Consider the following 12,217-nt stretch of genomic DNA (forward strand, 5'->3'; position numbering starts at 1 on the left):
GTTACTGTGATGCAGTGACCAAGGAACCGGATGCAAACAATAATTTTGACACATATACAGTAGAACGTCGATAATCTGAACTAACTGGAACTGGGGATAGTTCAGATTTTCGGACTTATCAAAAATACTGTTGTGGAGACTAAAAAAAAAAAAGTTTAGTAAGTTTAGAAATAAAAACATTGGCTTTTTTTTGTTAAACTTCCGCACCTTTTCACAAAACAAAGATCCAGATATGAGTTCTCCTAAACTTCCATCTCTGTGTGAACCAGAAATAAACAGCATCTTTCAGGGATGAGTCATTAGCTATTCTTATAGTTTTTCTTTTTTCTTTTTTGCACCATCTGAATCAAGTTTCGATGTGAACTTTAAAATTTTGGCAAAGGTAAAGAAAGCCAACAGGAGAACAATGAGAAACGTTGGATAACTTAAGCAGAAAATTAGTTTTCCGATACAACACTCTAGCGTTGCTCGCTCGGTAAACAGACAGTAGGTATTATCAGTCTGGAGCAAAGTCGAGAACAATATATTGATTGATGGGTAGGCTTCCAACCTGGTAATTGGTGCGCAAACACAACACACGATAACATCGGGTTAGTATCATTTCAGTAGCACTCAGAAGCACTAATGGTAACTTGCCCTAATGAATGCTTTCTATAATGGCAAAAAAAGGTCAGGTTATCTCCACTTCAATCCCATGGGAGCTTGAACCCCTCCCGAAATGGGGGTAACCTAACCTTTTTTCTTTAGAATCATGAATCATGTGGACTAGCGCATAAATTGTTTATTAACAAAATATTATTTTTTTTATTACTGTACTTTTATTTTTAAAGACACTCGTGCAGATACACACGTATATCATAACATCAATCAACACCTCAACAGCTATTCACTATATATATAGAATCTTTCTTTCTTTTCTTATATTATTTCCTAATCTAACGTTTAAGGTTAGGTCACTAAATATAAGGAAACCATTTCTATTATTTCCTAATCTACCATTTAAGGTCAGATTATGAAATATAACGAAAAATAAAGAAACCTTTTCCTTTTTTCGTAACCAAACCTAAATCACAACAGGTATAGTAAAAACACTCGTGAACTCCAAAAATCTGCTTTTAATAATGAGAAAAAAACATAATGAAGAACTTTATGTTCTTCATTATGTTTTTTGAACAGAACGAAACTTTTATTAATTTAGTTTTCATCAAAAAAATCAACCGATGTTTTATTTTCCTTACAAATTTCTTCCATTTTTATTGCTACTTTTACCTGTTTACCGTTCATTACAAAACTATTATGCACCATTCTTTACTCATAAATACATTATAATGCCAACCAATGACTACACAATAGTTTGTCCTCTGTCGCGCCCACCACCAATTATTTCATCGTTGCCACGCCTATCTGTCAATCAATATATCCTTCTCGATTTTGGCTCCAGACTGAGAACACCTACCGTCTGTTTACCGAGCAAGCAGCGCTGGAGTCCGGTGTTGGGAAACTAATTTTCTGCGTAAGTTATCCGACGTTTCTTGTCGTTCTCGTGTTGGCTTTCTTTACCTTAGCCAAAATTTTTTCCTTGTTGTTTTTAATGTCATTTATGGTTGACTTTCCAACCTAGTAAAATTTTGCTAATGAAGACCAGCTTTCTCCCATTGAAAGTCTGTTTAAAATCTAAATCTTTGATTCAATTGGTAAAAATTTCTGCTTCCTTTTAAAAGACAAAGAAAACTACAGTACGGTAAAATAAAATTCTGTAAAAACTCTGTTCAGAATCTTTTTACTCTGTATCTCACTTGCACATGTTGTGTTAGTTGCAATTTCTGTGTGCCGTGTTTTGTTATTGATTTTCACTTATCTTTTTTTTAATGTTTTAGATTTTACAATCACCCCCAAAAAAAGTCAGTAAACAGAAATATCAGATTACAAATTGTTTTGTTTGCTATTTGGTTTTTAGGAGCATTAGCAACTAAGGCCATATTGCTCCGGGATATGCGGTGGTCATTCCCTGACCTTTCCGCATCCTCCGTATTTGGTGGTGACGGGCTCGAACCCCGGTCTAATCAAGAAGCGTGTGCTACGCACTGCTGCTCCTTCCCACCTGGCTATGGAGGCACCTTCAGATTACAAAGTGTTATGCTTAGTTAGTACTATATGTATATTAATAAAGCTATGTACATAAGTGTATATTTTTAATTTTATTTTGCTAACCTGTGGATAATATTCTTCCAATTTTCACATATCATTTATTCTTGTAATTGGTAAGAGAAAGAAAAGATGAAAATTTGTGCTTTATATCTTCATTTTTATAGCCTGTGGATAATATTCTTCCAATTTTTGCTTGTTAGAATTGCTGTTTAATAGAATCAAAATTCAATTTTCAAATATGATTACAATAACTGGCGCTTACTTTAATTATTTTATGGCATCTGGATTTAAAAAAAATGAATGCTAGCTCTCATTTGGATTATTGTGTTTCAAAATATTGATGTTCAGATTTTTTACACTCTACTGTATTTGGATTTCAGGAAGGCTTCTGATACTGTTGCACATAAAAGACTGCTGTACAAACTGGAGCAATGTGACATTAAGGGCAAGTTACCACTATGGATAAAGGAATGATTAAGTGGAAGAAGACAGAGAGCAGTTATCAATAGGCAATGCACTTCATGAACTAATGTTATTAGTGGACTTCCACAATTCAGTGCTAGGCCCATTGTTGTTTTCAATATTTATCAGTGATACTGATGAAGGTATATCAGGTTTAATGTCTACATTTGCAGATGATACAAAGGTTGGCAGGGTGGTTAACAACAGTCATCAGGGTGAGCTACTGCAACAAGATCTAGGGAAATTGGGTCGATGGTCTGAGAAATGGAAGTTGAAGTTTATCGTTAACAAATGCAAGGTACTGCATATAGGTAGCAGTAACCTCACAGTAAATTTTTCTCAAATGTGTGGTACTACACTCAGGGTAGTGGAGAATGAAAAAGACCTGGGGTAATTGTGCAGTCAGACATGAAATTCACTAAGTAGTGCAGACATGCTGCCAGGACAGCTCACAGGGTTTTGTCAATAATATACAGAAACATTGCTAGCAGAGATAAGGAGATGATTATCCCTTTGTATAAGGCCATGGTTAGGCAGCATCTTGAGTACTGTATACAGATCTGGAGGCCTCACTTTAGGAAGCATGTAGATCTGTTAGAACAGGTGAAAAGAACGGCAACCAGACTGGTGAAAGGAACAAAAGGGTGCTCTTACCTAGAAAGGCTTCAGTTCTGCAAACTGCAGCATCTCAAGACTAGGCACATGCAAGAAGGTCTGATTGAGGTGTTTAAAGCCTTAAATGGATTAAGTAAGGTGATTGTTGATGGCATTCTTCCACTTTCTGAGACTAAACACATAAGGGGACATAAATTAAAGTTGAGGAAGGGTGATTGCAGAACAGATGTATGGAGTTTGCTTCCAGCAATTTTCCATCTGTTGTGGAAGTTGATAGCTGAAATAAATTCAAGGAAGAGCTAAAAAAACTATTGGAGGGAATGGATAGATGAAATAGGAATTGTTTTTTTTTTTTTTTTGCTGATGCCATATAAGCTTGCTTTCTTGCCACTTGCAACTACTAATTCTAACTAATACAATTTCTGCAGGGTCAAAAATTCCAGATACTTTCAAATATACTTCTAACTCGTAGCCTTATCTGAACATTGCTCTATACCTGTTAAGTAAGTTCTATTTTCTGATCTTGATCTCTCTCTCTCTCTACACGCGCACACACACACACACGCGCACACACGCACACACACATCTCCTGTGGCATTGTGTTTTTTAATGGCACTGAAGTTTGTGGCTCATAACCTCATAGCTGTGAGGGCCAAAAAATCAGACTACCTCGAGAGGAAAAAAAACCACTTCCCCTGCCTGAGATTGACCAACCACAGCCCTGAATGAAGGAGTCTCCTGAAACTCCTCCAATCCTTGAAAGGGACCAGAAGAGTGTATGCAGACCTGACTGTATACACTCTCATACATATTACACACAGTGCATGCAATAAATCCCTAATTCTTTGGAGAACTTCCTTCAGCAGCCTTCCTCCAAATCACAGCACAGCAGCCTCACTTCTCTGGGGATATGCTTTTCTGCTTTAGTCTGAAGTATAATTTCACTTAATATATTACATTTAAATACTTTGACAATATATTACATTTAAAATATTTAGGCTGCCTTAGTTTTTCTTAATTACTGTTTACAATGAAGCATACAGTAGTCAACAATGCAGAAAAACAAAATGTTCTGTTTATACTCAGGCACAGACACATAGGTCAGAGCATTTATAACTAGACATTCTATGAATATTATCATTAAGAGTATTTAGCAATCACATGAACTAGAACCAACTTCAACTCTAATAGTATTAGTATTATTAATTTGACTAATACTAATACTGTGAATAATACATTTTATTATTTCATTCGTGTAATTATTTTTAAATTTTGTTACACAATAGTTAACAATTATGTTGGTTAGTGTGACATAGGATAATTTAAGGAAAAAATGCCAAGATACACATTTACAGTTTTCTATTTACTCTATAATTTTTTTCTGTAATTTTATATTTTTCTTTATATCGCAACAGTATATATAAAACTGATTTAATGAGACAAAAGAAAACATAAAATAAAAATAATAAATAGTATGAAATAAAAACTTAAACTATAAGATCAAATACCAATGTAAAAAAAAATGGCACATAAAAGAATGAAATAAAAACTTAGCTATCAAAACAACAATCCTGAACTGCAACTTCATTCTGTATATGATTAATATGCATTTAAAAACATTTAATTAACTATATAAAAATAATATATGGTACTACTTCACACAGTTTACTTGAATGAATGTCATGTCATAATAATCCATCATTTGGAAGTTCAGCCCTGTACAATACAATCTGGCACTGTTTTTAAAAAACTTATATCTGGTCAAAATTCCTGTCATTGTACAATCTGAACATAAAAGTACAGTACTAATTAAAAAGGTTATGCGATCTTCCATGGTATAACTTACCACTTGTTTTGCTGCACAGTCATATGGCAGTCCACGCATGCGCACTATCACCTGGCCTCCTCGTGACAAAAATGCCTGAGCTTCATTGTTATTTCCTGGAGGGAGTGAAAGGCAAAGTAATAGTGTGAGATGTAAGAAGAATCAACTGAATTAGGTTAAAATTTACAATTACCATATTGTCATCTACATTAAAGCTTATTTTTTCCATCCATAACTGTTTCATAGTGTATTACATGTGCAAGTACAATAATATTTATTATATTTCCTATAATAATTATTATTTTGTAATTCCTTTGAAAATGTGTGTTAATTTTCAGAAATATATCCTTTGAAGGATGTAATGCAGGGTAGATATCATGAAGCATTTTATGTTGCACAAAACACTGTTTTGAAATAGAAACTATCATCTTTTGAAGTAATATAATCAGCAGTACATTTGTTAATGTTTGTTTTATAGTTTCAGCACTGAGGAGATGGCAATTATATCTACTTGTGCTACCACAAGGGGTTTTCAATGCACAGTGTTTTGTGACTTTTTTTTGGACAGTGATATCCATATTTCTATATACATCCAAACCTAAAGAAGGAAAAACAGGAAATCTAAATTGAAATAAAAAAATACTTAATTAAAATTAGTATGTTAAATGTATTAATTATACGTTATTAAAACATACATATTAATTATATATGTTATTAAAATTTACTAATGCCATAACCAACATAACCTTTTAATGTGAGCAATTAATTAATAATGGATGAAAAAAGAAAAATGATGATTACAAAAAGCCTAAATACAGATCAAATATATGTGTTCTTTATTAAGATTTCAGTTATACTTTTCAGTATTTTAATGTTTAAAAGAAAAACATAATTTTAACTCAATACACAAATTTTTCAGCTAAAATCCATAAATTTTGTGGCACCGTTAACCTTCTCACCCAAAGCTTCTTATAAATATAAGAAGCTCTGGCTGAATTAGGACAGATAAATTTTTAAAGTTTAAATATAAATCTTGGAAAGATCTTGTAACATTCTCTGTTTACAGGGAAGATACCTTTGTTACATTTTTTTCTTTTTCGTTGTCTTTTATCCTTCTTCTACCACCTTAATTGGGTGGGAAGAGAAGGATAAAAGACATTTTCAAACTGTGTGCAGGAGTCTCTCTGTCTCTCTCGTGCACAAAAATTGAAACCTACTTACCTCCTGCTACATTCACAAAATCTTCTCCAGCAGCACGATACACCTCAATATAGCGTTGGCCAATGTGGTGCTTATGACGTTTCAGAGCCATGTCTCTGTGTTCTTGATTAATAAATCGCACAAGGGCTTCTCCATTCCTTCTACCCTGAGGACTCAGACACAATGCCACTCCTCCTCTGTAAATGAAAAATTAATAATTTACAGTCAGGTATGCTATACGTATTTGATTCATAGGATGCAAGTCATGAATCAGGTTTAATTTACAGTGTCCCCTTCCCAAGTCCCCAAAGACACACAGCTGCTAAGGACAAAGCACGGAGAAGAATGGCAGGAAAAGTAGGCTTCTCCTAGTCCAGACATCACAATCATTATCTAGAGGATGCAAAAGACAGCCCTTATGAGTCATATCAAACATGGGACCTTTCATCTTTTGCTTTTATTCAGCTTCAGGAGCATCTCTTTTCACCATCCTACAATAATCAGCTAATATGGTGGCACCCCATTTGCTTTTGTATCTTTGTTCCATCACTGCGATGTCTTGATGAAAGCACTTATCATGTGCATTACTGACGAGACCACAGTTTAGTAGAAAGAAATGAAGGTGTGAGTGCAAGAAATGCATCTTCATTTCAATGACATGTTGCACCCCAGTTTTTCTTAAGTAGTAATGAGATCTTCCACAAGCTGGCTTTAACATTTCCTAGAAAACCAGTCAAAACATTTCAAAAGGCTTTCCACACTGATTTCTCACTATAATTAATAACTGTTCATCTTTGAAAAGTTGCCTTATTTGTGGACTAATGAAAACACTGCCTTAATCTCCTCTGTACTAAGTCTTGATAATTTTCTTTGCAAGTATGTTAATGCAGGACTGTTCACTTCCAAACCCTTCACAAAATTTTTCATGAGCCCCAGTTTTATTATTATTATTAGCCATATGGTGCAAGGAAGCCTGAGGCTTATGCTGCACCAGCCAAAAAAAAAAATAATAATAAAAAATTTCCATGTTACCCTGAGAGAGAGAGAGTCAGAAACTGAAGGGAATCACCAAGAAAGAGAAGAATGATGATATCCAGCTCAGGACCCTGGGTTTGCTAAGTCCATACTCACCAGATGTGAGTCCCTGGGGTAAAGTGGAGTGGTGGAAGCAAAACTTATTTGGATCTACCAGAGGTTCAAATGCTATGTTCCTCATTCCAGGTGTTAATGATTTTCGTTGAGGCCAACTCTTCTTCTCATAGTGCATATCCTTGGCATGACTATCCAACTTACAGAGAAAGCAACAATACTTAGTGTAACCCTTTTGTGTCCTAATAAAATGGCAATTATCTTTAAATCATCACATATCTGCCACTCATACTTCTGACAGTATACATCTAAGAGGATATTCTCCATGTTTGCATGTTTCTTTTTTGTGGACAGCATATGCAAGAGGTATTGAAGGCAGCATATTTCCATTGTGTAATAACACATCCTTAAGGCTAACCTTAGAAATTTATATATTATAATTTATAATATACAGATAGTACTTTATAATATACATTTATAATTTATAATATTAGAAATCTGTATATAGAAATCTTAGAAATAGCCAAAAATTTGTCCTGTACTGCAGAAGATATTCATGGATACCTACTTCCTTTCTTTCTGTTTAGACTGCCAGTTTCTGATAATTTTCATAATAAACATGTCACTATTGACTGATTACAGTGAATCCTTTTAGCTTTTTCATGAATAGAATGTCCCTCTGCATTCAACACAGCAGCAACATTTTTCTTATGTGGTGAGAATTGTGAAAACTTAGCCATTGCATATGCACTGTATTCATACTGCCACTAGGGTGATGCAATCATGTATGGCACGTGACATGATCTAAGAAAGCTTGCTACTCATGGATGATACAACAGGGTAATGCTATAACAAAACATATATGATATATTGCCAAATTTAATAGAAATTTGGTGAATTCTGCAAGTGATGCAATTTTTTTGAGAACCACTGTAGCTCTATTAATACAGTACAGTACAGTACAGTACAGTACAGTACTATAAGGCTAAATGACATAAGGAAGCGAATATTTTCTGCATCTACAAAAAAAGCAAACTATCCACCTTGACTACTGTGCCAGGCATGTGATTTCAATAATCTAAAACACGCTGCCCGAAGGCAAACTTTATAAGATCCAGCCTTCTCTCACTATCAAAATTCTTGTATTTGTGCATCCTCCCTGGTTCCCGTCTCTCTCTTCTACCAGTAAAAAATGACCTCATCTGTAGCACAGTTGGTAGGATCGCCATCCTCTACACACCAGGGAAAATACCTGAGTTCGAGTCCAGTACAATGCTGGCCACAAGCATGTTCATTCGGTTTTGTTGAACAGGCCCCCGTGCTCAGATGGTCAAAACAATATTGTTGATTAATGTATTAATATTATTTGTATTTAAAATTTTTATACAGTTTAATATAAAATTATTTAATTATTTCTTAGTTACTGTAAAATTAAAAAAATCACTATTACAAAAACACCCCATATGAGTTTTGCACAGAACCCCAGGGTCCCACAAGTAATTCTTAACAGGGCCCCACAAATTTTGGGGCCAGCTCTGATCCTGTCGATGATGGGAGGAATTTTTATGGGCCTTTTTCACAAAGTGGCTCAGTTAGTCGGTCTCAGGTGAAGGTAGCATGGTTTTTTCTCTCAGAAACTTTGGTTTTTCTTCCAGCAAACAGAAAATAGACTTCAGAACACAAGCAATTTACAGACAATATACACGGAGAAATGTGGCCTTAGACGCAGATGCTTCTAAAACCCTACTACAACAACAACTAGTAAAAATAAACCTCTCTCGTTCATGTTACTGATTCTCTTCATGGGCTCATCTATCTCTATTAGACCTCTCCCCAAACCAAGATGCCTAGTTGCAAAACTTTAAAGTCCACACCTTCTAAGCCTTGAGGTTCTTGAGGTTGTCACAGACATTCCCTCAGATATACCAGACAAGCTGTACTTGCTACCTGGCAGTCTAAAACGCTGATGGAACTGATATTCGGGTGACATTCTAGTCAAGTGGACCCAATTTCGGCAAAGTCCGGACGGTCTGTGACAGCCAAATCCTCTGCTTGCACCTTCACAATGGCGGGACTGTTAGTAATCCTGGGTATAACCTCTGTGCACAAGCACTGTGGGTGACCACCAATGTGTGAACCAATGTAAGCAGGGGTCGAGGTGTGCCACCCACACCAAATGGAGGAATGCCACCCCTCTGTGTTACCAGGCAATACTAGATGGTAGATGACTCTCATCAACCGGTGCAATACCATCACTTTGCTTATTGGAGGCCTGAAATGATGGAACCCATGTTTAGTCTCCAGAGCTAAGTTCCGGTCAACCCTTCTCCATCTCTTACATCATACAGTATGACTGATGACTTTTGAGGCTATGATGAACATCATAGCCCCAAAATTATAAACTAGCTTCCGGATCAGCTAGTGTATAATACTGCTAAATCTACTACTCTGCCAGATAGTGACTGGAGGGATTCCAAGTAGTGTGTATGCGGGGGGCATTGTCGAGGCCATGTTATGTCAAGGATCTGGTTATATTCTTACCATGTGTACGCCATATCCAAAAATTTCATTACTTCATACACTGTGTTCCCCCCCCCACTTTTTCTTACTATTGAATATACCATGAATTGTCAAACTAATAGAGTAAGCTTATCTGCGAAAAGATCTAAACCTCCCAAACACTTCCTAGTTCATTTCACAAATATACGTGGTCTCAGTTCTAATCTCAACGATATCCATTTCCACTTGCATTCTACCAAACCCTGTGCACCTTTTCTGACAGAATCTCAGTTATCGGTTGATTCAACTATTGCTCATCTCAGTTGCCCAAACTATTCACTGATTCCTTTTTGATTCCTTTATGATACTGAGTATGATTCCTTTTGCCTCGAAGGTGCATATGTTCATTCCGATATTCCCTGTCAGAGACTTGGTAATTTGGAATCTCTTCTGGCTTAAAATCTCTACCTCATTGTGTCAAATTCATCTGTTGTCTCTACAGTTCTCCCAACTCCACTAATCACTTGGAGCTCTTTGACTTCCTCCCTTTGCAACTTGACTTTCTCCAGTCCAACTTTCCTAACAGTGAGGTAATTTTCCTTGGTGATTTTAATGTTCACAACTCTAGCTGGCTTCCATTTTCTAGTCACACCGACCCAGGTGGTAGAGATGCTGTGGCTTTTGCAATTACTAATGACCTTGCACAGACTGTTCATTTACCTACAAGAATACCAAACAATCCTAAACATACAGCCAACACGGTTTATCTTTTTCTCACAAACAACCCTTCTAAGTACATGGTTGAAGTGAGTGGTCCTTTAGGCACCTCAGATAACAACTTGGTGATTGTCTCTTCTCCAATGGAGCCTTTATCTTATGGCTATTCCCAACCTTGTTTGGCACTATAAGAATGCAAAATGGGATGACCTGCGAGATTTCTTTTCTTCTTTTCCTTGGTTGGATTACTGTTTCAAAACTTCTGATGTCAACGTTTGCTCAGAATCATTTTTTTTTATTTAAAATTTTTAAGCTTTATAAATTTTACAAAAGGGGCATGTCGTAATAGGACATATTTAAAAAATCTTACATAAAATTAAATTTACAAAAGGTATATAACAACAATAAATTATTCAAAAAGTAAACAAAAAAATTCTTGAATAAAATATTTAAAATTATACTTATAAAATAGGTGTATATACAGCAGTACCTCACTTAGCACGGCTTTCACTAAAACATGGTTTTCAATTAAATTTAAGTTGAAAATTTACTGTACATATTACAACTCATTCAAGGTGGTAGATGACTCTCATCAACTAGTGCAATACCACCACTTTGATTATTGGAGGCTTGAAGTGGTGGAACCCATGTTCAGTCTCCAGAGCTAAGTTCCAGTCAACCCTTCCCATCTCTTCCATCATGCAGTATGACTGATGACTTTTGAGGTTATGATGAACATCATGGCAAGATCCAATCTTCCTTACATTTCGAGGGTATAGCTCTAAAACAGTGTTCGCAGGCCGGCCCCTAGTTAGTACACTGGACTGAACCTATTGGTAACTCTTTAGGAGGCTTCTGGATCAGCTAGTGTATAATCTTGCTACCTCTACTCTACCATATAGTGAATGGAGAGAGTCTGAGTAGTGTGTATGGGAGGAGGGCATTGTCGAGGCCACGGTATGTTAAGGATCTGGGTATATTCTTACCATGTGTACGCCATATCCAAAAATTTCATTACTTCATACAGCGTGTTCCCCCCCACTTTTTCTTACTATTGAATATACCATGAATTGTCAAACTAATAGAGTAAGCTTATCTGCAAAAAGATCGAAACCTCCCAAACACTTCCTAGTTCATTTCACAAATATACATGGTCTCAGTTCTAATCTCAATGATATCCATTTCCACTTGCAGTCTGCCAAACCCCGTGCACTTTTTCTGACAGAATCTCAGTTATCGGTTGATTCAACTACTGCTCATCTCAGTTGCCCAAACTATTCGCTGTATGATTCCTTTTGCCTCAAAGGTGGTACTTGTGCATATGTTCATTCCGATATTCCCTGTCAGAGACTTGGTAATTTGGAATCTCCTCTTTTCTATCTTCTCTGGCTTAAATCTCTACCTAACTGTGTCAAATTCATCTCTCGTCGCTACCGTTCTTCCAACTCCACTAATCACTTGGAGCTCTTTGACTTCCTCTCTTTGCAAATTGACTTTCTCCAGTCCAACTTTCCTAACAGTGAGGTAATTTTCATTGGTGATTTTAATGTTCACAACTCCAGCTGACTTCCATTTTCTAGTCACACCGATCCAGCTGGTCGAGATGCTGTGGCTTTTGCAATTTCTAATGACCTTGCACAGATTGTTCATTTACCTACAAGA

General features: G+C 36.1%; 1 protein-coding gene across 1 annotated transcript in view; it reads right to left on the reverse strand.

Annotated features, from left to right (window-relative positions):
• fus (epithelial splicing regulatory protein fusilli) overlaps positions 1-12,217 on the reverse strand; it is a 169,795-nt gene that overhangs the window by 31,839 nt on the left and 125,739 nt on the right. Inside the window, exons 7-8 of the mRNA XM_090389689.1 lie at positions 6,272-6,447; positions 5,072-5,166 (exon numbers count right to left, since the gene is read on the reverse strand). Of these exons, the coding sequence (XP_090245815.1) occupies positions 5,072-5,166; positions 6,272-6,447 (271 nt within the window). The remainder of the gene's footprint in view (positions 1-5,071; positions 5,167-6,271; positions 6,448-12,217) is intronic.

The sequence above is a fragment of the Mastigoproctus giganteus genome, chromosome 2 (genome assembly GCF_048544385.1).
Source record: "Mastigoproctus giganteus isolate SK-2022 chromosome 2, ASM4854438v1, whole genome shotgun sequence".
Taxonomy (NCBI): Eukaryota; Metazoa; Arthropoda; class Arachnida; order Uropygi; family Thelyphonidae; genus Mastigoproctus; species Mastigoproctus giganteus.